At 42.9% G+C, this 25,452-nt stretch overlaps 1 protein-coding gene across 9 annotated transcripts in view; it reads left to right on the plus strand.

Annotated features, from left to right (window-relative positions):
- The window catches only part of LOC111969988 (ephrin type-B receptor 2-like), a 182,979-nt gene that overhangs the window by 33,752 nt on the left and 123,775 nt on the right, over positions 1-25,452 (plus strand). For 6 of the 9 annotated variants that reach the window (XM_023996443.2, XM_023996448.2, XM_023996446.2 and 3 more), the window contains exon 2: positions 22,635-22,720. In XM_023996443.2, the coding sequence (XP_023852211.1) occupies positions 22,635-22,720 (86 nt within the window). The remainder of the gene's footprint in view (positions 1-22,634; positions 22,721-25,452) is intronic. The other 3 variants (XM_023996445.2, XM_023996450.2, XM_023996451.2) reach the window with 1 other exon arrangement.

Raw genomic sequence — 25,452 nt, forward strand, 5'->3', positions numbered from 1 at the left:
AATTTAGATGGTTTGGGATGAGTTGGACCGCAGAGTGAAGGAAAAACAGCCAATAAGTGCTCAGCATATGTGGGAACTCCTTCAAGACTGTTGTAAAAGCCTTCCAGGTGAAGCTGTTTGAGAGAATGCTAAGAGTGTACATTTAACCTAATAGGTTAGCTTAGGTAAGGATTAGTCCATTTTACCTAGGTTTACATGTAGCCAAAGCAATAAAAACATGACATTTCACCCAGTATTTGTCATGATATGTCTGCTACATATTGTTCATACGCATGGTCCTTTGGTTTTCTTGATTTGTTTCCATTATTTCTGCAATAGGCCACTCGGCCTTGTGTACATCTGTTAGTGTGTAATTAACCATCATTTTCCACTTACACAAGTCCCCCGGGACACAAATCTCATTGTGTGTGCACAACATCCCTCTCACAAACACACACACAAGTACACATAGAGTTTTTGCACACAGACATACTCCAAATAGCATCCACACCAAGGACCACTGTCAACTTAATTTTGTAATGATATGGCCTTTATCCAGTGTAATCTAGCAGTAAATTAATTACAAACCGCATTTCTCCTCTACCCTCTCTGCAGTCCTTGAGGAAACAACCATGGTTGCACTGTGCCTTTTGCCAGGCTCACCATGCCAAATATAGAGGGAGCCGACACTTTGAGAGGGAAGGACTTCACCATTTTAAATTGAAGGGTTCTTCTTCCTTCTATTTAGAATGATATATCCGTACTTTCAAACTTCTCTGGTAAATGTACAGTGTGAATGTAGGAAAATGTACATTTTACACAATAAAGGCACTTCAGAAACATTTCTCGAACAGACACTTTAAAAGTTTTGTATGAGCATCCCAACTAGCTTACTCTTTCTATGTGGACGGATGACATTTACACAGATGATGTCATTCCTGTGGGATTTTGAGCAACATGACAGCCATTCCAAATAGGTCTGAGTTGCCAAGAGTTGCCGAGAGAATAGCTTCCTCCCAGAAAATCCTTTCACCTTGACTGTGACAAACCATATTAAGCATTCAGTTGCACCTGCAATGTGTTTGCATAAAATCTGAATATGCTAACTCTGGAAATGTATTATTCTCCTTTAAAAGCAAGGTCACTTGACATGGTTAGTTTTGCAGTAAAATTGTCCTGAAAATGTATTCAGTCTCATACTGTAAGTAACAATGTATTGCAAGTACACCTGCACCAGTTAAAAGTCCCTAGAAATGGTAGAGATTTAGTTTTTAACAACATGAAAGTAGTGTAAAGGTAAAGTATTTTTTAAATAATTGATGTAATTGTAATTATTAATTCATCTAATGAAGGCAGTCTATCGATTCTACAACAATCTCTCTCGCTCTCTCTCTCTTTCTCTCTCGCTCTCTTGTGCCGCTCCGTTTTTGTAGCTAGGAAAATAAAATGAGGTCAAAAGTACAAAGGGGGAAATGGTGTGGAGTTTTGTTAGTTTTACCCACTTTCAGTCCTTTGGCACAGACCACCTGCATGTAGCAGCCTGAGACCATCTGGCATAAAAACCTCCTTGGCGTCAGACTAGTGTAATCCAAGATTAAAATGTACACTTTACCCATTATCAAAAATAGAGAAAAAAAAGCCTGATGCCCTGAGTGGTGAACACACACCCAGTCACAGACATGGTCACAGCGACAGGCTGGCAAAATGCGTCCATCGTATGCATGCACACGCCCAACAGGGAGAATACACAGGGAAATGAATGCGCCAACACACTCTCCCAGAGATAAGCTGTCGAAGCACGTCGTCAGGGGAATGTGGCCAGCCATATCATCAAAGCAGGGCCCACAAAATGGAGTCTGTCTACAACTGAAGATTCTCAATAGGGCCGCCCCAAAACACATATCCCACTCATATTTATAAGCTCCAGAAAATGATATCCTCCAATGATTTAATGTTTATATAATCCTTTCAAAAATAAAGGCAATACCAAAGAGCATGCCAACATTTTTTTACAACAATAAGTATACTATAGCAATATATGAACTGTAGCTGGTGGAGGCGTCATTCTATCGTAACATCTTCCCGTTGGTTCTGTCATGTCAAATTCAGTACAAGACCTGGCAAGGGGTTCCCACGAAATAATTGATGAAGAGAACACTGGCAGGTAGACAGCCTGAGACTGACAGGAAACTTGAAATCTTTACCCTGGGTATCACATTGTTACTCAGAACAACATTTGGATTGAGCGCACTGTGATCTCTGTGCGTTGAGATTTTCTCTTGAACTGAAGTTTTTCTCGTCGGGAAAGTTTCAAGCGGAAACTTGTAGAAGGAGCAGGTCACAGGAGTGATAAGGTTCTGGGTTGCAGTGAGAATTCACCCAGATACATTCTGTTTAATGAACACCCTTTGGCGTACCTGCTCTTAGCTGTGGCCAAGGCAAGCCTTTTCTTCCCGTTTCAGCAGCTCAGTTTCTTAGAGAAAAGCAGTCAAGGCCTAACTGAATAGAAGGTTCAAAGCCAGATTCATAGAGACTACTTATCCAATAGAGATATGAAATACTCAATCTATATGCCCTGGCTGAAAACACCATGAGAGATCAGAGGTCCTCTCATGTTTTCCCATCCACATCCCCCAGTGCTCTGAGCATGCTACAGTGAGAGACACACACATTTTTACAGATGTGGTTAATTACGAGGTGTTTTGGACAATTAGAGAATGAGTCTGACAGTAACCTCCATGCATTAATCACAGTAAATTACACAGAGGAAGGCGCAACGCAGAGACTCAATTAACCTTTTAGCCTCCCTCTCAATGTGGCGGATGGTGCTGGTTATTCAGAAAAGGGCCTGACACACTCTCAGGTCACCGGGGAGAGCGTGGCACCCGGTGCYAAGGCAGACGTGTTAGAGACACCCCCATATTCGTCTTACAAGGCCCAGCCTGACTCTCTAAAAAATGGAAAATCAACGAATACTTTGTGTTTGGTGTTTTTCTCACAGATTTTTTAGAAACCCCCAGCTGTTGTATAATTTTTCTGAAGGAACAGTCTCAGAACGGCCCTGTTTATTTTCCTTAATCAGTTTAAGGTTGTAGCTGAGCCCGTCCCCTAACCACCAACACAGCCTCTCCCAGGAGAAATCAGAATGCCTTGCTGCGTATCATAGCCAAGGCTTGCTCTGTGTGTGGATCAGGACTGAACAGGGCAGTGTGGGTATGGGATGAGCAGTATCAAGGCCAGGATTTGATAGATCAGTTCTCTCTCCTCCGCTTCTTAGCTCACAGCCTCACAATAATAGGCATCCTGGATATTAGGCCAAGTCCATGAGTTTGACAAGGCCCTCTCATCTCTCCCCACCCTTTCTCATCACGTTTCTTAACATACTATTTATCATTGATGGATCATGCATGGATACATACTGATAAATCTACATTTACATTATATTTTAGTCATTGAGCAGACACTCTTATCCAGAGCAACTTACAGAACACTGTCTGGCCTGGATTTGTTGTCTTTTTATTTTTCTGGCGTTGGTTGTTGGTGTGAAAGGATTTTAAAATTATAAACGGGTTATAATGTAAAGTACTTTTTCTTAGTACTGCTCTCTTAAGTGTTTTTTAGTTGAATATTTTTTTTTTACTCAAATCCTTTTTTGAACTAACCCAGTATGTTACCATATGCAGCCTATATCTCTGAGGTTTCTTCAACTCTGGCTTGGCATCTGAGATTCCGTCTAGTTTTCAGTCCTTGTGCGCTCTGTCACGGAAAGAATGCAGCGGCCTGGGCGACAGACCAAAGATTCCTGTAACAGAAGATATAAAATGAGTGCTTTGTAGTTCTACACTTCCATTTCACATGTTACATGTAGTGCTTTCAGTCAATGTTGAATTGACAGCTTCCTCCACACACTAACATTGAGTAAGAAACAGATTGCGAGCTGTTTTCTGMTAGGCATGTTTTGAGAGAACAGTGGGATAAATGAGGAGTAAATAGACTCCATAGTGGTTGAGTCAGTCAGTTTTTGCCTGTGACAAACCGACACAATAGTCCCTCTATCCTATCCAGGCCAGCCTGTTCTTATGGGTTGGTGCTGATGTTTCAGGATTGATTTGCCTGTGTTCAGCAGAGGCACCCGGCACAAACAATGACATAGGCATGCAGCCGTAATACATGCCCTCCTGTTTCCGATGGCCCAGTGCCCCTGTGAGAACCGCTGGCCACATGACCAGGCCAGTCACAGAACGAGAGAGGCACAAGGGTGAACTCCCCCTCACACACACATACACGCTAACGCTTCCAGAAACACTTACACACAACTTGCACAAACACATTTGCCACATGTCCTCACAACCACAAATGCTTATTTGAACATGAGCCTTTGTAATCCTTAGAGAGACACTCTTCTGGGAGGACACTCTCCCTGGTCTCAAACATTCAAGGCTTTATGCATCCAGCCCTCCCTCCCCTGTGTTCCAGCAACCCCCTCCGACCCCCCTGGACTGCTTGCCGCTCTGCTGGAATTCCTTGCGGATCACTGCCCTCGACCTCTTTATTCCCATTCTGTGGCTGCTCCGACACCTGGCCGTTACCCTCCCCCTCTCTCCCCCCAGCTTCTCATTAATCAGCCCTGATATTGATGGGAGGTGAACGCCGGCAAATGACTGCCTCTGAAGCCCAGAGAGACCCTCCCCCCTGTGTCCACATACCGGCCTGATTTGCATGCCAATCGACACGTTTGCTCGGAGTCTTTTTCCCAGGGCAGTGCCTAGTATGCCTGTGAATCAGCTCCTGTGTATGTCCAGCTCACTTTCTTTTCTTTCTCCTTGTTGCTCTTCTCTCCTCTCCCCTTTTCTTCCTGCCTCCTCTCCCTCCCCTTTCTCTGCATCTCTGTTTCTCAGTCACTCTTTCTCACCAGCTGCTGGATAGAGTACCTGCACACATGATTCCTGAGATGTATTCTATCAAAGAAGCAGCTTGTTGTTTTTTATAATATTTCCAGCTTCTGTCTTCTATTCTTGATACCAGGAGTTCCTGTAGCTTTATGTCACAGGACATTAGCTTTCTTTGTGCTTTTGTGTGTGTGTGGTTTAGTTTGTACACAGTGAAAAAAACATGTCCAGCCTTCATTTGGCACCTGTTGATGCCCCTCTATCAGGATTCTGTGTGTCCTTTGTAAGAAAGGTTGTCAGCGTGAAACGACAGAACACCCGACAGAGGAGCAATTAATGGACACACACACACACACACACACACACACACACACACACACACACACACACACACCACACAACACACACAACACACACACACAACACACACAACCACACACAGCTCCCTCTGTATCTCTCTCATTGAATGCACTGAGGACTTTTAAGAACTCTTCACCTTTGAAATGGCTGTGGAAGCAGGCTTCCCGTGTGTCTTTAAAAAAAGTAACAATGTTTACTTGTGCATATTGTCTGCTTGTGTTCAAGGCTTCTCCTTCCCTTCATGGACAATGACTGGAGACGTGCTTTACAGAAATCCTCTCTCTGAAAGGCCCACTATGTGCTTCCATCCCAAGACAGAGTGTATACCCTTTCCTCTAGTTATCTGGAAAGCATTTTTAATAAGATGAAATAAGTCTGTGTGGACAGAATTTGTAGACGGTAAGTAACAATGAATTGCTTACTTGAGGATTGGAATTAAGACAAAGGAATTGTTGGTTTTATCTCTAAAATAAGACATGACTTTAGATTTGTATATGCTTCATTGCCAAAGCAAGTTAAAGATGTGACTTGCCTAGTTAAATAAAGGTTAAATATTTTTTTTACAGTAAACATTGGATTCATAAAGGTTTAACTGTTTCCAACTGTTTCGGATGGGAAGCATGCGACACCTTTAGCCTCTTATCCTGCTGGACTTTTCAGCTGGACCCCTCTCTCTCTCTTCTCTCTCTCTCTCTCTCTCTCTCTCTCTCTCTCTCTCTCTCTCTCTCTCTCTCTCTCTCTCTCTCTCTCTCTCTCTCTCTCTCTCTCTCTCTCTCTCTCACTCACTCTCACACTCTCTCTCTCACTCTCACTCTCTCCTCTCTCTTCTCTCTCTCTCTCTCTCTCTCTCTCTCTCTCTCTCTCTCTCTCTCTCTCTCTCTCTCTCTCTCTCTCTCTCTCTCTCTCTCTCCTCTCTCTCTCTCTCTCTCTCTCTCTCTCTCTCTCTCTCTCTCTCTCTCTCTCTCTCTTCTCTCTCTCTCTCCTCTCTCTCCTCTCTCTCTCTCTCTCTCTTCTCTCTCTCTCTCGGAGGGAGAAGAACCTCCATGTTCAGTAGGCTGACCACAGGACCTGGACCTTTGCCTTTAATGGCAAGAACTGGTTAGGGAAATGACCTTTTAGGGAATAGTACCTGTAATCTAGTACATACTTTGGGACGGAAGAGACCATGCACTAAACAGTCTCAGAAGGAGACTTAGTCTTTAAAGAACTAGTGTAGGCTGAACGGTACATTTAAGCTAACCTTCAAGGAAAGAAAGAGAAGACAATTTAGATCACAGCCTCTGCAACTCAAAGGAAGAGCCAGAAGACAGAGCAACCAGGGACATAACCATCCAAACTCAGAGGAAAGGAACAAGAAACCACCACCAAGGAACTCCTCGACTCAGGACAAAGAAGGACACTGCCATCGTTGCTTTGTTCACCTCCATACAAATAACTTGTGTTTGTCTTGTTATTCTGAGAAAGAACTACAATGGTCTCACTTAAGATGATTTACAAAACTGTCCTCCATATAGAGGCCTGGACAGATCGATCAGACAGATTAACTCTTTCTCTCGGCCAACACATCCTGATGCCATTGCTTTCAGAGAGCAGTGTGGACTAGCAGACGTCTCTGTTGAGCTCACCTATCAGAGTCAAGCTTTTGTGTGAAATATGTCCCTGGCCTTTACTCTCCATAGGACAATTGTCTGGATCTAAGATGCCTCTACAAAGAGAACGGGTCTGTAATCACTGGCCTGCACTCTGTTCTGGTTACACAGTCTAAAGCAATCCGTCTTTGATCTAAGTCAGTAATACAAGCCCAAACTCATGGCATGACAGACACAAAAAACACTTATGTTTTTTAGCTGTTTGGGAGATAAGTAAAGCAAACAGCTCTGTCATCTTAAGTGACTGTAATGACTGAAAGCAAACAGACGACAAGGCTCTGCACATTAAAGGAACATCCCACATTCCAAACAGAAATAACGCAAACACCACAGACCTTGGACAAGCTAGGCTCTGTTTGTATACCTCACAGGTTTTACAATAAACATTTATCTACATTGTAAAGCCAATGGCAATGTCTGGCCTCCACCTCCACGTTCCAAGGCTAATTTCATGTGACAGAGGGGCTGTTCCACAGGCTAACAGCGGGCTATGCCTGTTTTTGTACAGGAACCTCACTCCACGTCTGGTCTGCCCTCAGTTAAAAAATAAAAATAAAAATTGAATCAAATTTTATATGCGACATGCGCCGAATACAACAGGTGTAGACTTTACCGTGAAATGCTTACAAGCCCTTAATTAACCAACAAGGCAGTTTTAATAAAATAGTGTTAAGAATTTTTTTCTAAATTTATATATATACAGTATATATTTTTGAAAAGTAACACAATAAAATAACAATAATGAGGCTATATACAGGGGGTACCAGTACCTAGTCAATGTGTTAGTTGAGGTAATTTGTACATGTAGGTAGGGGTAAAGTGAGTATGCATAGATAATAAACAACGAGTAACAGCAGTGTAAAAACATTTGATTAATTGTTCAACAGTCTTATGGCTTGGGGGTAGAAGCTGTTAAGGAGCCTTTTGGACCTAGACTTGGCGCTCCGGTACCGCTTGCCGTGCGGTAGCAGAGAGGACAGCCTATGACTCAGGTGACAATTTTTGGGGCCTTCCTCTGACACCGCCTAGTTATAGGTCCTGGATGGCAGGAAGCTTGGCTCCAGTGATGTACTGAGCTGTACGCACTACCCTCTGTAGTATGCCGAGCAGTTGCCATACCAAGCTGTGTTGCAACCAGTCAGGATGCTCTCGATGGTGCAGCTGTAGAACATTTTGAGGATCTGGGGACCCATGCCAAATCTTTTCAGTCTCCTGAGGGGGAAAAGCCATTGTCGTGCCCTCGTCACAACTTTCTTGGTGTGTTTGGACCATGATAGTTTGTTGGTGATGTGGACCCCAATGAACTTGAAACTCTCGACCCGCTCCACTACAGCCCTGTTGATGTCAATGAGGGTGTTTTTGGCCCTCCTTTTCCCTTAGTCTTAGTGTGTTTGTGGGGGTTGTATGCTCTGGTTTGAGTAGACTACCCTCTGATTGTTACAATTGACAAGGACATACAGACTATATTATTTCCCGTAATCATGCTTTGCTTTCTCTAATTCTGCATGCTTGCACATGATGAGGATTTCAAGGAGAATGCCTCTCTGTGCTGGTTTTGTGGAGGGGCCGGAGTGTAGAATTATTGAGAAATGCGTTGTGGGTGTTCTGGTCTGGGATGACTCCTTTCTGTTATCCTGCTGTGGTACAGCACCACGTTCCAGTTGGTGTGTAGGTGTATTGGAGCTCTGAGTAATGTGCAGGAGTATACACTTTAAGTCTTTGTGGATAGGGCTTTCTGGAAATGTGTCTGGTGAGAATTGCTTCTTGTCAACATAGCCTGGTCCAGCTGAAGGGAGCACTGCTCTGCTGTCCCAGGCAGCTCAATMTAACCCTGTTTATAACCATTCAGAGCTTGCCACCATGAAACCATTAGCTCTCCATCTCTGGCCTACAGGTGTCCAATATCTCGGGATAGCTGTAGTTAGTTTTGTGTTAGAGGGACTTAAAAGTGTTTTTTTTTGGTACACACTTTCCATTGTGCTGTGTATTCAGTGATGGAGAGSATGTTGATGGCAGGGATTTGGGGTGCCAACATGTGGAGTGATATTTGGGTTAGTGTGGAGGCATGTCCTGGCTGTGTGTCTTTAAGCTAGGCTCCTCAGACAGGAGTAATGGTCCCAGCAGTGCAGGCCTAGACCCACTGTGGAGCCTGCATCAGAGTCTGAGCTTTATAGAACCCCAGGGGGCCGTGACCGGTCATAACTTCCACAGGCAAGAGGACGACTAGCTCATAGGCCAGGAATCTGAAGTAGGTCTGCCATTCCTCTGTTCCCTGATACGTGTGGTCCCCAGGTCCAGGGGGTCCTGGTAAAACAGTCACGACCGTGAGGAGGTACACTCATCTCCTCCTCGGTTCAGGGAACTTAAGGGAGGTGGGCTGGATATGGAGCATCTCAGAGAGTCAGAACAAGCCTGAGTGTTAGGAGGCATGTAGGGAGGGAGGGAGGAGGGAAGGGCTACCCACCTGGCTCTGCTGGAGTCTGCTGTCTACTGCTGAGCATGGCGTAATCCTTCAGTCACTACACCAGCCATGCTCATACAAAAGATATTKACTTAAAAACATGCGCACACACATAAGCACACACTCACACAGAAACCCACAGACACGCTCCATAGGAGAGATAATTATCCGTCTCTAGCCATTTGTCTGTCAGGTGATTCATACAGGCCTTCCCACAACTTTACTATTTCATATCTGCCTCATCATCATTTCATGCTCATGTTTGATTAAAATCCCGAAATAACATGCATCTAAGGAAGATTACGCAACACCGAGGTGAGCAAATATGTGACTAGTTACAGAATGTGAGGCGTTTGATGCTGGTTCCTACTTCACATTATGTACAGCTGTAAATGTGATGCTATAGCTCTCAAAAACATTGCTGCCCCAAATTCAGCTGGGTTTAAGTAGAGGTGCTAAGGCTTAAATGGGTGAGAAAGATGCTTTTCTCCTGCTTGTCTGTTAAGTGAGATAACAGGTTTATCTACTCTCAAAGCATCAAAACTTTCCAATGTTTCTTCCAACTACAGTGTGTGATATACCACTTTGAAGCTCTGAGTCTGTACTTTTATAAATTGTAATAAGCACATCACTTACATTTGACATTAGCTTCAATAGAGAAATATGGACACATATACAGTATATTGGATAAGTAGACCAAGCTATTGATTATGCAGCGGGGAGGGTGGGGATGGGGATATCTGTGCAGACAGAGATCTAGAGCTTATAACTTTCCTGGCAGACAGACTGCATCGACTGGCAATTCCTCAGCACAGAAACTACACAGAAAGGGCTGAAGGTTTAATATGGCAATCTAGGGCATCTGAAATTCTTGTGATTCATATTACTGAGAGGAGATTTAATAAGGATGCAGACTGGTAAGGTATTGTATCATTTATCTTGTAATAGTTGTGCTTACATATTTTATTAGTTACACTTGGTGGGGTGGTTATGGAAAATGAATGGAGGTTATTTGAGTCCCATCATATCCCACTAATCATCCCCTGTGATATTAAGCTTTGACATTTTTCTGGAGGCTCCTTGGTTGAAACGTCTGCCTTACGAAAGACAACGATAGCTGTTGCCAATCCCTAACACAGAGAGGCACAAACACATAAGGGTTTCATACGGCAGGATGCAGGAGTTCTTATAAATGTCTGTTCTCTGATATGTGTTCCTTTCATGGATCCAGATACCAATCTTTGGTTTGTTGCCAATGTGTAAAACAGTGAGAGTGAACAGTATTTGATATCAATATGCTGGTAATTATGATATAACCACCAGTCTTGTATCAAGCCTTTTGTTCTTTTGAGTCCTCCTGAGAGGATACAGGGCCAATGCCTGTATCCCCTCCATTTGGTAAATATTTTAGACACACATAACAGTAGTTCATGCAGTGACGTTATGGTCACAGAGTTTCTAAACCCAGAGGCGCAACATCACGAGACTTCCAGGAATGCTTGCGAAACAAACTAAGCAAACCAGGATGGGGTTTGAGAAGTCAATGAGACAAGTGAATAATGAATCCTTAGTTTAAAATTTTCTCTAAATCTAATGGCACAACCTAGATTCGAGCCAATGTCTTAAGTAGTTGAACATGTTATTACTCCAACCTGGTAAATTTMACAAACTAACACGTTTACATTTTCGTCAAAAACAACTTTATTTCGAAGGAGTGCCTCTGATTTGATGACCTGGCGTGAGACAACTGTTAGACTCTATTATGCGTTTCTGTGCATGAGTTTAGCTAGCCAACTTCACCATGACATCGCCTACAAACGTGATCGGGGATTTCTATTGGATAAGCAGTTTCCCCCGTGCCCATTTTAAGCACATGCCAGGTAAGGCACAGGAAATTTGAGGAACTGGCAGTTGTTAAGATTCCAGTATTGCTGGGTTAGGAAGCTTAACAGTGTGTTAAATTGCTGTCATTTTCATTACAATGTTATTTTCATGTGTCCTTATTTTCCACTTCATTTTTTCATGTAATGATGAACACGTCTAATGATAAACACCCACACGAAAAYCACGCTTGTCTCTGCGTGAGCCAATGACTTATTTATTTACATTTCATGAATCATTCACATCTCCGGATGAGCCAAATTTATCATTCAACAATATAATGTCGGAAGCCCCATTTACAGTTCTTGTAGCACTTAACCTAGAAATGATATACCCTTTTGGTTTATCAATGTTGAATCTAGGAAAGTAGTTGGCATACACAGCATGCTGTATTCATGTGATGTTTGTGTATTTCTTTAGATTACCGGCTTCAATCGCTTTAGCCAATCAATAAATAAGTGGCTTGTGCCTAGAGAAAAACATCAGCATATCATACATGAATCAAGTTGAACCCTTTACATCAAGGACAGTGATTCACCCCATAGCCATATTTAGATATTCAACATGATATGAGGAGAGTGTTAGCTCAGAAGCTCAGTCTCACACATTTCCATCTCATGCATATTTCAGGTCAGGCAGACAGCTGTGGGACATGGAAGGGTGTTGTAGTACAGCGTTTACTCTCTGACAGCCTGAGAAATAGTCCGTCTGGACTTCCTGCTCTCCATCCACCAGGCATAACCCCCCCCCCCACTGGGCACAGCCGTCAGTTCAATGTCTAGTTTGGATTTACATTTGGTTGAGTTGTCAACTAACATGAGTTCAATGTAAAATTGAACAAAAATGTCACCCTGTCATTGGATTTAGGTTAAAAGTTGGGTGAAAAAAATACAAAATTCCAAATCCAATCAGTTTTCACTGTTGAGTCAACGTCATCACTAGAGGTCGACCGATTATGATTTTTCAACGCCGATACCGATTATTGGAGAACAAAAAAAGCCGATACCGATTAATCGGCCGATTTATAAAAAATAAAAAAATTATGTTTTATATATACAGTGGGGAGAACAAGTATTTGATACACTGCCGATTTTGCAGGTTTTCCTACTTACAAAGCATGTAGAGGTCTGTAATTTTTATCATAGGTACACTTCAACTATGAGATACGAATCTAAAACAAAAAACCAGAAAATACATTGTATGATTTTTAAGTAATTAATTTGCATTTTATTGCATGACATAAGTATTTGATACATCAGAAAAGCAGAACTTAATATTTGGTACAGAAACCTTTGTTTGCAATTACAGAGATCATACGTTTCCTGTAGTTCTTGACTAGGTTTTCACACACTGCAGCAGGGATTTTGCCCACTCCTCCCTACAGATCTTCTCCAGATCCTTCAGGTTTTGGGCTGTCGCTGGGCAATACGGACTTTCAGCTCCCTCCAAAGATTTTCTATTGGGTTCTGGTCTGGAGACTGGCTAGGCCACTCCAGGACCTTGAGATGCTTCTTACGGAGCCACTCCTTAGTTGCCATGGCTGTGTGTTTCGTGTCATTGTCATGCTGGAAGACCCAGCCACGACCCATCTTCAATGCTTCTACTGAGGAAGGAGGTGTTGGCCAAGATCTCGCGATACATGGCCCCATCCATCCTCCCCTCAAACGGTGCAGTCGTCCTGTCCCCTTTGCAGAAAAGCATCCCCAAAGAATGAGTTTCCACCTCCATGCTTCACGGTTGGGATGTGTTCTTGGGGTTGTACTCATACTTCTTCTTCCTCCAAACACGGCGAGTGGAGTTAGACCAAAAAGCTCTATTTTGTCTCATCAGACCACATGACCTTCTCCCATTCCTCCTCTGGATCATCCAGATGGTCATTGGCAAACTTCAGACAGGCCTGACATGCACTGGCTTAAGCAGGGGGACCTTGCGTGCGCTGCAGGATTTTAATCCAGACGCTAGTGTGTTACTAATGGTTTTCTTTGAGACTGTGGTCCCAGTCTCTTCAGGTCATTGACCAGGTCCTGCCGTGTAGTTCTGGCTGATCCCTCACCTTCCTCATGATCATTGATGCCCACGAGGTGAAATCTTGCATGGAGCCCCAGACCGAGGGTGATTGACCGTCATCTAACTCTTCCATTTTCTAATAATTGCGCCAACAGTTGTTTCCTTCTCACCAAGCTGCTTGCCTATTGTCCTGTAGCCCATCCCAGCCTGTGCAGGTCTACAATTTTATCCCTGATGTCCTTACACAGCTCTCTGGTCTTGGCCATTGTGGAGAGGTTGGAATCTGTTTGATTGAGTGTGTGGACAGGTGTCTTTTATACAAGTAACGAGTTCAAACAGGTGCAGTTAATACAGGTAATGAGTGGAGAACAGGAGGCTTCTTAAAAAAAAAACTAACAGTCTGTGAGAGCCGGAATTCTTACTGTTGGTAGGTGATCAAATACTTATGTCATGCAATAAAATGCAAATTAATATTTTAAAAATCATACAATGTGATTTTCTGGATTTTTGTTTTAGATTCCGCTCTCACAGTTGAAGTGTACCTATGATAAAAATTACAGACCTCTACATGCTTTGTTGTAAGAGAAAACCTGCAAAATCGCAGTGTATCAAATACTTGTTCTCCCCACTGTATATATATATATCATACACACACACACATTTGTAATAATGACAATTGCAACAATACTGAATGAACAATAAACACTTTTATTTAACTTAATATAATACATAAATACACACACACACACAGACACACATGCTCTGAAAAGTGACAATTACTGAAGAGTCTGCTAGGAGACAAATACTCTCAACTGTTGAATAAAAATAGAGTTAAGTTACCTGTGATGAATGTTGAAAACAAAAACTGTCATTTCATATGCAGGAAATCCTATTTTAATAATGGGCATGGTAAGAATTGACGATCAAAGTGCGAGTCATAAATCCCATGACACCTTCTAGCAAAATCTGAAAACGGTTCCTTCATTTATTCCATAGGATATTTTAGATTCACTTAAAATAAGGTCTGTGTTTCGTGTAGGCTTACACCACCTTGCCAATTTATATACTGTGTAATATCCATAGGACAAGGTAACTCTGATCAATATTGGCAAAATAAGCAAAGATCATTTTTTTGTAAAGTGATTTATGAAATATGTTGACAACGTTACCTTATCCTAGTGAGATTTACACGGATCAAAACGTCGAGGCGGTTTAAGCCTGCACGAAACACAGACCTTATTTGAAGTAGATCAAGACATTCTCTATGGAAGACATGAACGGAAAATAACGAAGGAACCCTTTCAAGTTCAGCCGCAAGTTATTACAGGAATTAGTTCGCAAAGAGCCAGCGCCCAAACTGTTGCATATACCCTGACTCTGCGTGCAATGAACGCAAGAGAAATGACACAATTTCACCTGGTTATTATTGTCTGCTAACCTGGATTTCTTTTAGCTAAATATGCAGGTTTAAAAATATATACTTTGTGTATTATTTTAAGAAAGGCATTATGTTTATGGTTAAGTACACATTGGAGCAATGACAGTCATTGATTGATTTTTTTATAAGATAAGTTTAATGCTAGCTAGCAATTTACCTTAGCTTACTGCATTCGCGTAACAGGCAGGCTCCTCGTGGAGTGCAATGTAATCAGGTGTAAGAGCATTGGACTAGTTAACTGTAAGGTTGCAAGATTGGATCCCCCGAGCTGACAAGGTTAAAAATCTGTCGTTCTGCCCCTGAACGAGAGAGAACGTTCCTAGGCCGTCATTGAAAATAAGAATGTGTTCTTAACTGACTTGCCTAGTTAAATAAAGATTAAATAAAGGTGTAAAAAAATAAATAAAAAAGATTTCTGATTGTTATGAAAACTTGAAATCGGCCCCGATTAATCGGCCATTCCGATTAATCGGTCGACCTCTAGTCATCACATAGATTTTTTGGGTTGAAATGACATGGAAACAATGCTGATTCAAGCAGTTTTTMCCCAGTGGGCCAGTTCTAGCCCAGTGACATGAAGGACAGGACAGGTCACCAGGTCTCCTCTATTCAATTCAATTCAATTCAAGGGGCTTTATTGGCATGGGAAACATGTGTTAACATTGCCAAAGCAAGTGAGGTAGATAATATACAAAAGTCAAATAAACAATAAAAATGAACAGTAAACATTACACATACAGACGTTTCAAAACAATAAAGACATTACAAATGTCTCTATCAGCCACCCTTTAACTGACAAGAATCAGGAGTAAACCTGGTGCTCTGAAATATACTTTATGACTACCTTTAAAGGCTCTTAAAGGATGTGGAATAGGCAGTAAACTCAATTGTTTGTCAGTCTATTGGCATGGAGTGGCATTGACTGGTTAATGTGAAGGTATTTTACAGGGGTCAAGCAGACAAACAAGGTAAGACTGGCAATAAACAGACAAATATGTCTTTTTTCTTCTGTCTTTATAGCTACATTTTTGCTGACACAATGATTGGAAAGTGCTGCCTGTTTGAGTCAAGCTTGGACGGCACATCACTTGACAAGTAAAGAGCACTTATCAGTCAATCTGGAGTACTTTACCCGTCTCTCTGTGACCTACAGTACACAGACAATTTCAGAGCCGTTTCACTGCTGTGATGCCTCTCAGGCCTGCACATACAAAGTTGTTTTTCTGGCAGGTCTATGGATCTGAAATGTTGGAACAGAGATTGGTTTTCCTTAAACTCTAAGACGTGTTCATTATCCCGGCACATACTGTGAGTTGGGAGGGGACACTGAGCCCTTCCTTCCCCCCAGTTCGGTGTTCTCTACCTGGGAGGAACGCCTCCTACCCTTGGTACTCCCACGCCACCATGGGTCCTGAGGGGCCTTGGGCTCTGGTACAGCCTGCCCTGCTCAGCCCGACCTAGGAGAGAGCGCCTGTCATGCGAAACCCGGTACCACACATCAATGAACAAGGGATTGCTTCATGTTCGTGCATGTGATGTCTGTATAAAACATTTTATCACCCYCCTTTCTCCCTATGGCTTGTAGGCAAGGTGTGGGAGGCTTGCAATGATGATTTCCATCAAGTTAATTAGTATTGATGTGTGAAAAGCTGTTAGTTTGATGTAAGGTGCTTTGTGCATCTCTGCATGACTTTCCTGCAGGTATTTCAAGTATGATGGAAGATCTCCACATTTCAGGGAACAATTATCAGAGGCTTTTCTCTGTCTATTGAAGATTTAACTCTTTTGAATGATGAGATCCATTATTACAGCCTTTTCCATTAACCACTCAAGGAAAAAACATTATCCTCCGTTAGGATGTTTGAATGAGGATTTCAGAAGGATTGAAAAATATTAGAAACATGTTTGACTCTTCTAGCCTTGCAGCCAAGCTGAGGTTTTTCTCCAAAAGCCCTGGTGTGCTTGATTGACCAGGTGGTGACCATTCTTTCTCCAAATTTACTTTTGAGATTGATGGTTCTCAATTAACAGTGGTGCACTCAAATCATGAAATATGGTGTCTTTCAGAACTAACTACATTTTAATGTGCAGTGAAACTGTGTGCTAATGATGCACCTACAGTTACTGCTAATAGTAATAGCACACATTCTGGATGCATGGAAAGAATTGCAAATGTTGAAAAGATTGGCAAGCCAGCGCACAGGGGTGTTGTAATCCAAACCAGGTTTGGAACATGATTTAGTCGATTACTTTGGAATAGTGATCTGTTGGAAAMTTACAGATGTAGGATCTTCATTTTAGCCAGTGTGCTACAGCAGGACAATAATCTTGCAGCAACAGGAAATGTTTTACAACTTGTTGGATGGTTGCTCCTTCTGAAAGTAGTCTATGGGCCAGGAGAAACTGTAATCCATGGTTCAGTTGTCTTTAAACATCCACCACAAACTTCAGCTAACCTTAGCCACTACAAGCTAACAATCAATGAAAGTGATGGGGCATGTGAGCATGTTTAATGTCAAATCACCTGAAATCAACTCCATATTTGGTTTGATGTTACTTAAAGGTGATCTGGCCATATAAAGTTTGTAATGACTGTTTAAAGAAATCTGAACCATGGATTACAGTTTCTCCTGGCCCGTAGACTACTTTCAGGATGAGCATCCATCTAACATCCAGTTGTTGTAAAATAGTGAACTACTCCTTTAATTGACATTTTTGTAGTGGTTAATATATTTTTGTAAGGGAAAATCAAGTCTCAAATTTCAAAGTGGAAATTACAAACTTCAGAAGCCTTTTTAAACCTCAAATACACTGCACGTTTTAAGTGTCCTGCTTTGCAGTACAGTTCTGCTACAGGGTGATCAAACATCTGTATGTGCTATCATGAATAAGGGTCAGGAGTAGCTACTATTTTTATGATCCAGTAGTTTGACACATTTACATACTGTACCAAAATAATCTAGTATTATGGATTAGATACTCTTGTGATAAAATTGGCTGATTCAGAAAAGGGTTGAAACAGTCTTTGAGTGATTCAAAGTAGTACATAGAGGACTTGACAGTCATGTTACGGTAGAGTTTTTGCTTGATTTACTTTTCTGTTTTTGGTCATTTCTCCTTGTCCAGGCTGACAGGTTTAGTTATATTGAATGACAACACAGTGGGCTCTGTAAGGATTACTATGGAACATCCTGCCTGTAGCCCAGGGGAATGGTGTGCTGTATCATTCTGTTAGCAGTCAGAGTGCTCTACGTACTGTGTGTGGTAGCATATCTCACAGGGCACACTGTCTGCTGCCAAAATCAACTGCCCAACTTCCTCTCTTTCCCTCAGAGCAGGCCTAGATCCTCAGCCTCAGTCGTGTCCCACTCCATCCCACCTCATCACTCCTCGAGCCCCTACATCATCATCTGAACCCCAGAACCGGGGCTTGCAGGAACCAACAATAACCCCTGGTTACACATAAATCTTCCTGATAGAGTGATGTCTCTCCAAAGACACATGTTAAAGTGCACCAGATACCCAGGGCAGCACGCCAAGCCCAGTTTGACTCTGAAAAAAGCCTATGCTGTTGGGGTTTGGGCCGATGCCACCTCATCCACAAAGCCCCTGTTTCATTGTAAATGCAGGATTACTGATTCATTTACCGCACAAGGACATGTTGTAATGTGGTGGTGGTGGGAGCCCCACCTAATGGACCCTCATGGAGTTGAAAGATTTCTGAGATGGCTCAGGTTCAGGGGCTCCCTCCCTCAAATGAAACAGAGCACTCTACTTGTTATTCTGTCCAAAATGCCWTACAGTAGCAGTGTCCGTCCATCATTATGGGCATCAGTCTTACCTCGGCACTGGCAGTTTTTCCAATCCCAGTGCCAATAAATCTAGGCACATTTCTTAGCACTGTCCACAAGAAGACTGCTCTCTGGTCTATGGTATTAGCTTATGGACAGATTGTTCAGGCTATAGCTGTACCGACATCTATAATCCACGTTTTCCATTGAATATAGCCTATGATTCCAGGTGTTTAATGAAATGGAAGTTCATTGTGTTATACACACCACAGATTTGGTGAGAAAAACACTGTGGTGCTGTAATCTGCCATTTCCACCGCATTGAAAAAAAGTGTTAGTGGATGCTTTGATGTAGAAGTCAATGTTGAGGAATTTGCTCCATAGAGGCTATGCCTACAGTACAATTCTCCTGGGAAGGAGGATAAAAGAACATCATGCTTGTAAGCCTTTACATGCCTTGTTTTGGAGGTCAATCACTTCTTCAGAAATACCCTCATTAAATTATTAACGTAATTTGATACAAGCCCGGTTTTGCTCATGTTGAAGCCTTTTTTWTTTTWTTTTATTTAACCTTTATTTAACAAGGCAAGTCAGTTAACAACAAATTCTTATTTACAATGACGGCCTWCCCCGGCTTAACCTGGACGACGCTGGGCRAATTGTGCGCCGCCCTATGGGACTCCCAATCATGGCCGGATGTGATACAGCCTGGATTCAAACCGGAGACTGTAGTGACGCCTCTTGCACTGAGATGCAGTGCCTTGCTTTCTAGATACTATAATAGTATTTATTCTACACAGCTGTTCTGCACGGTTGTTCTGCACTATTTTGACAGAACACTACCACATAATTCGCTGACAATTCATGCTTTATACATTTTTACAGTATAATCAGTGAATCTGTGACTGTGTGTGTGTGTGTGTCCACCTTTGTGTCCACCTGTGTGTTAGTGTGCTGCTATAGAGGCAGGGATGTGCATCTGTTTGGAAGGCTGCACTTGTTGCCTATTTCCTTCCTGGAGGAGGGCAGTGGGAGCTGGGAGATAAGACGGTCCACCCTGGAGGAGACAGTGTGTACATCCATCAGTCAGACTCTGCCCTGCTCAACCCTACACACTAATTGGCCATCCATCTCTCAAAGCCTGACCTCCTCGCCTCAAGCCAAAGCATACTCACACAGTACCCACACAAATCAAGCACATATGCGATCTAAAACAGACACACGTACACACACGTGCTCTATGGCCGGCCGCTTCTCCTGTCCTCCTCTGCTGCCTCCCCTGCTCTGTGGAGCTGGAGGAGAATCACTGTGCCTGGATTAAAAAGGCTAGCAATGTCCCCAAAGCTCTGAACAAAACAAAATTACATACCTTGAATACCGACTCGATGAATGAAAATGAATTGTATTTTCACTTGGTCTCAGAGCACTTTATAGTGTGTGCAGGTATCTTGGCTCGTTCTCCACCATTGTGTATTGCCCATCTGCTAATGAGGCCTGCAATCATTTTGGAACACACTGCTCTGCATATAACTGTCTCCTCCACTTCTTTGAAATAGAAGTTATACGAGTTGCTCCTACTTTTTGGTATTTAGAACGTGGCTGCCGACCAACCAATTTCCACTACAATAATCCCAGGCCTAAAAGCATCTTGATCCATGTCAATTAATGTGGGAATGTGTTCTGAGACTCAATTTGTTTATGAGCTTGTGAACAGCTGCTCTCTCTAACCTTCATTTAAAATGTGATGACATTCTSTGGAAAGCTGAGAGGCTGCGGCTGCATCTACCCCTAGCTCTCAGAGAAGACTCAGTGTTGTTGGAGCACTGCTGGCCCCTCCCGTCTGGCCCCTCTGTAACTTTAAACAACCCTCTCAGCGGAGGTTTACGATCAGCACAAAACCCTCCTTGCTTACTATCAGGAAGTGTTTTAGGAAGCGCTCTTAGGCCTGTAAGCGTATCTAAAACTCCAAGGTCTCATTGKATATTCATGCACCTTCAGTGTTCAGGCTGCCTGTCTAGTAATAAAAAAGACGGCCTTGTTGAAAAGTTTAAGCTCTCACGTCCTCCTTGTGCTCAGCATCCTCTGTGTGCTCATATAACTGAAATATAGCTGGTGCCCTTTGACCCCCAGCTGAGCCAGAGGCCCAGGCTGGAATGTGTCGTCACCTCCAGACCTCAGTGTAAACAGTCAGTCCTGGTCTCTTGGCTTCATCGCTGCCATACCGTTCCCTGTTCGGGGCCAGAGCCCTCCCTCCACTCTGCCCTCTCCCTCCCTCCCTCCAGTCTGCCTGGTCTCTCTCTATCTCTCTCCCTCCCTACCTCACTCCAGTCTGCCTGGTCTCTCTCTCTCCCTTCCTAACTCCCTCCCTCCACTCTGCCTAGTCTCTCCCTTACTGGACAGTGTGTCTGACTGAGCAGTCTTGTCCTGCCACTGTGCTGCCTGCTGAGAGCCTGAGGACTGAGGAGGGAGTGAACAGTGCTGGTTGTGACTCAGTGAGGTACTCTTGGCACTGCAGTAGGTAATGAATTGGTGTGGCTGCCTGCTATGAAGTCTAGTCGGCAGGAGGGAGAAAGGTGATCAGTCTTTCAGGGCCAGGTACTACTTGTACAGCGTGCAGGCCTCTAATAGCAGTAAGCAAAAGGTTGTGTGAGCCTGACTGAGGGACTGGAGGGGCGCCTGTGTTCACATACCAGGGGATTTCACTCCCTCCCTCCCTTTTCTCTACACCACCCCACTCCCTAAACCACCACCGAGGGGGTTCATCATTCTCACTTTACTACTCAGCTAATTATCATTATCATTACGGGGGATAATTACCATTTCACTGCCTAACACTCATGTAGACTGCTCAACCCGGAGTCGCACAAGGTTATCAATGGTAGCAGAAATGCAGCCTCATCTGCCTAATTATACTGTTTGGGCTTTGTGATAACTGAATGGGATGTGAAATGTGCTATTATGCTTTGCGTATATTGGTGAGGCTCTTAGATTCGTCAAGTTCCTAAAATAAATGTGCGGCATGTGGAGCCTGTTAATTAAAAGCTTTGGTTTCCTCTGGAATATAAATCAGAGGAAATCCATGTGTTATGAAATACTGGAACGTTCTAAAATATATTGGATGTTGTTCTTTCTCTAGTGTGAGTTTAGCTGCACTGTACTGTAAAATCAGGCCATCCGGATCATTAGCTCAATAGTCCTTTTCCAATTTCTGAAAGGGAAGTCTGACATCATACAGAACGCATGCTGAATAATAAATACATCTTRGAAAAATAACTTTATACTACCAATCGCCAAAAGTGACTTATAGTTAGTAGCTGGCTTGTCAAGGGGAATTGCATACATCTTTCACTGGCATTATGGAGTTGCAGCTGGCGCCTATCACCTGATGAATGTTGTCTCCATCTGCTCCAGCTCAACACTGGTGCTCCTGGGCTAATAACTAGTGGAAATTCATTAGGCCTGTAGGACCCTCTTTCTGCCCCCCTCCCTGTCCCCCCCGTTTCTCAGAGAGAAGGCATTGACAGACAGCCTGCCTTGCCTGCCTCTGGAATGGCATTGGCTGGCCAGAGAGGACCTCATGACAAACAGGAGACATATTCTCTTTGACCCCAATTACCAGAGGTGTTCTTTTCCACCAGCTAATCCAGCGCATCTAGAGTGGCCCCTCTCACTACCCCAGGAGCTTTGCTTTTCCAGCCGGGCGGTTGCCCCTTAAAGCCAGGGGGTGGAACTGAAGAAGCATGTGCCTGTTGAGTGGAAATTGACCTATGAGGCAGTAGCCTGGTGGCTGTGGTAGAGTTGACCAGGTTCCAGTGAACCCAGTGATCTGTTCTCTTCCACGTGGATGGTCACACACTGTTTACTACTACAGCACGTAGCCAAATATGCCCTGGTCTCAAACAGTTGCATTGCCATCTTTAAGAGAGAGGATAATGGAGATGTCTGAAAAAATACTATCTACAGTAGCAGTAATTTTAAGACTGAAAATGAAATATAGTTTCATTACTATTAATTGTAATCAAATCTTATTAGGGTTTGAATGACTAGCTCATAAATGGACTCCCATCTCCACCTATGCTCACGTGTTGTAAATGTGCACTGTTGCTACTGTATATTATTTGTTTGAAGGTACTCTATGACTTGGATGTTGTCTGACCGCCCTCTCTTTCTTCTCCACAGAGACACTAATGGACTCCACCACAGCGACAGCTGAGTTGGGCTGGACAGTCTATCCCGTGTCAGGGTCCAATGACAACAGCGTGAGTGTAAGCTCATCATCTACATTATATCATAGAATTTTCATTTCAGTTGCTTAATTAATTTGATTGCTAATTAATTATTTTTCATGCAGATGCAGCAATACTACAGTGCGCCACATTTTCAGTTAATTTCAGTTCATCACAGATCAACTTGTTTTTGACAACCAACAGCAGAGCTGTGCGATAAATTGATGCGATAAATAGAAAGACAAATTTCAAATAAAAGAAATTATCCTTTAAACTATGACTATTACAGCTGAAGTCGGAAGTTTACATACACTTAGGTTGGAGTCATTGAAACTCGTTTTTCAACCACTCCACAAATGTATTGTTAACAAACTATAGTTTTGGCAAGTCGGTTAGGACATCTACTGTGTGCATGACACAAGTAATTTTTCCAACAATTGTTTACAGACAGATTATTTCACATATAATTCACTGTATCACAATTCCAGTGGGTCAGAAGTTTACATACACTAAGTTGACTGTGCCTTTAAACAGCTTGGAAAATTKCAGAAAATTATGTCATGGCTTTAGAAGCTTCTGATAGGAACATTTACATAATTTAAGTCAATTGGAGGTGTACCTGTGGATGTATTTCAAGACCTACCTTCAAACTCAGTGCCTCTTTGCTTGACATCATGGGAAAATGAAAAGAAATCAGCCAAGACCTCAGAAAAAAAATTGTAGACCTCCACAAGTCTGGTTCATCCTTGGGAGCAATTTCCAAACGCTTGAAGGTACCACGTTCATCTGTACAAACAATAGTACGTAAGTATAAACATCATGGGACCGCGCAGCTGTCATACCGCTCAGGAAGGAGACACGTCCTGTCTCCTAGAAATTAACGTACTTTGGTGCGAAAAGTGCAAATCAATCCCAGAACAACAGCAAAGGACCTTGTGAAGATGCTGGAGGAAACAGGTTCAAAAGTATCTACAGTGGGAAGAACAAGTATTGAGACACTGCCGATTTTGCAGGTTTTCCTACTTACAAAGCATGTAGAGGTCTGTAATTTTTTATCATAGGTACATTCAACTGTGAGAGAACGGAACTAAAACAAAAATCCAGAAAATCACATTGTATGATTTTTAAGTAATTAATTGCATTTTATTGCATGACATAAGTATTTGATACATCAGAAAAGCAGAACTTAATATTTGGTACAGAAACCTTTGTTTACAATTACAGAGATCATACGTTTCCTGTAGTTCTTGACCGGTTTGCACACACTGCAGCAGGGATTTTGGCCCACTCCTCCATACAGACCTTTTCCAGATCCTTCAGGTTTCGGGGCTGTCGCTGGGCAATACGGACTTTCAGCTCCCTCCAAAGATTTTCTATTGGGTTCAGGTCTGGAGACTGGCTAGGCCACTCCAGGACCTTGAGATGCTTCTTATTCCTTAGTTGCCCTGGCTGTGTGTTTCGGGTCATTGTCATGCTGGAAGACCCAGCCACGACCCATCTTCAATGCTCAAGATCTCGCGATACAATGGCCCCATCCATCCTCCCCTCAATACGGTGCAGTCGTCCTGTCCCCTTTGCAGATTAGCATCCCAAAGAATGATGTTTCCACCTCCATGCTTCACGGTTGGGATGGTGTTCTTGGGGTTGTACTCATCCTTCTTCTTCCTCCAAACACGGCGAGTGGAGTTTAGACCAAAAAGCTAAATTTTTGTCTCTTCAGACCACATGACCTTCTCCCATTCCTCCTCTGGATCATCCAGATGGTGATTGGCAAACTTCAGACGGGCCTGGACATGCGCTGGCTTGAGCAGGGGACCTTGCATGCGCTGTAGGATTTCAATCCATGATGGGTAGTGTGTTACTGATGGTTTTCTTTGAGACTGTGGTCCCAGCTCTCTTCAGGTCATTGACCAGGTCCTGCGGTGTAGTTCTGGGCTGATCCCTCACCTTCCTCATGAATCATTGATGCCCCACGAGGTGAGATCTTGCATGGAGCCCCAGACCGAGGGTGATTGACCGTCATCTTGAACTTCTTCCATTTTCTATAATTGCGCCAACAGTTGTTGCCTTCTCACCAAGCTGCTTGCCTATTGTCCTGTAGCCCATCCCAGCCTTGTGCAGGTCTACAATTTTATCCCTGATGTCCTTACACAGCTCTCTGGTCTTGGCCATTGTGGAGAGGTTGGAGTCTGTTTGATTGAGTGTGTGGACAGGTGTGTTTTATACAGGTAACGAGTTTCAAACAGGTGCAGTTAATACAGGTAATGAGTGGAGAACAGGAGGGCTTCTAAAGAAAAACAGGTCTGTGAAGAGCCAGAATTCTTACTGGTTGGTAGGTGATCAAATACTTATGTCATGCAATAAAATGCAAATTATTACTTAAAAATCATACAATGTGATTTTCTGGATTTTTTGTTTTAGATTCCGTCTCTCACAGTTGAAGTGTACCTATGGAAAAAATTACAGACCTCTACATGCTTTGTAAGTAGGAAAACCTGCAAAATCGGCAGTGTATCAAATACTTGTTCTCCCCACTGTATATCCACAGTAAAAAGAGTCCTATATCTGCAAGGAAGAAGCCACTGCTCCAAAACGGCCATAAAAAAGCCAGACTACGGTTTGCAACTGCACATGGGGACAAAGATCGTACTTTTTGGAGAAATATCCTCTGGTCTATTGAAACAAAAATAGAACTGTTTGGCCATAATGACCATCGTTATTTTTGGACGAAAAAGGGGGAGGCTTGCAAGCCGAAGAACACCATCCCATCC

This window comes from Salvelinus sp. IW2-2015, linkage group LG11 (assembly GCF_002910315.2).
Source record: "Salvelinus sp. IW2-2015 linkage group LG11, ASM291031v2, whole genome shotgun sequence".
Lineage (NCBI taxonomy): Eukaryota > Metazoa > Chordata > Actinopteri > Salmoniformes > Salmonidae > Salvelinus > Salvelinus sp. IW2-2015.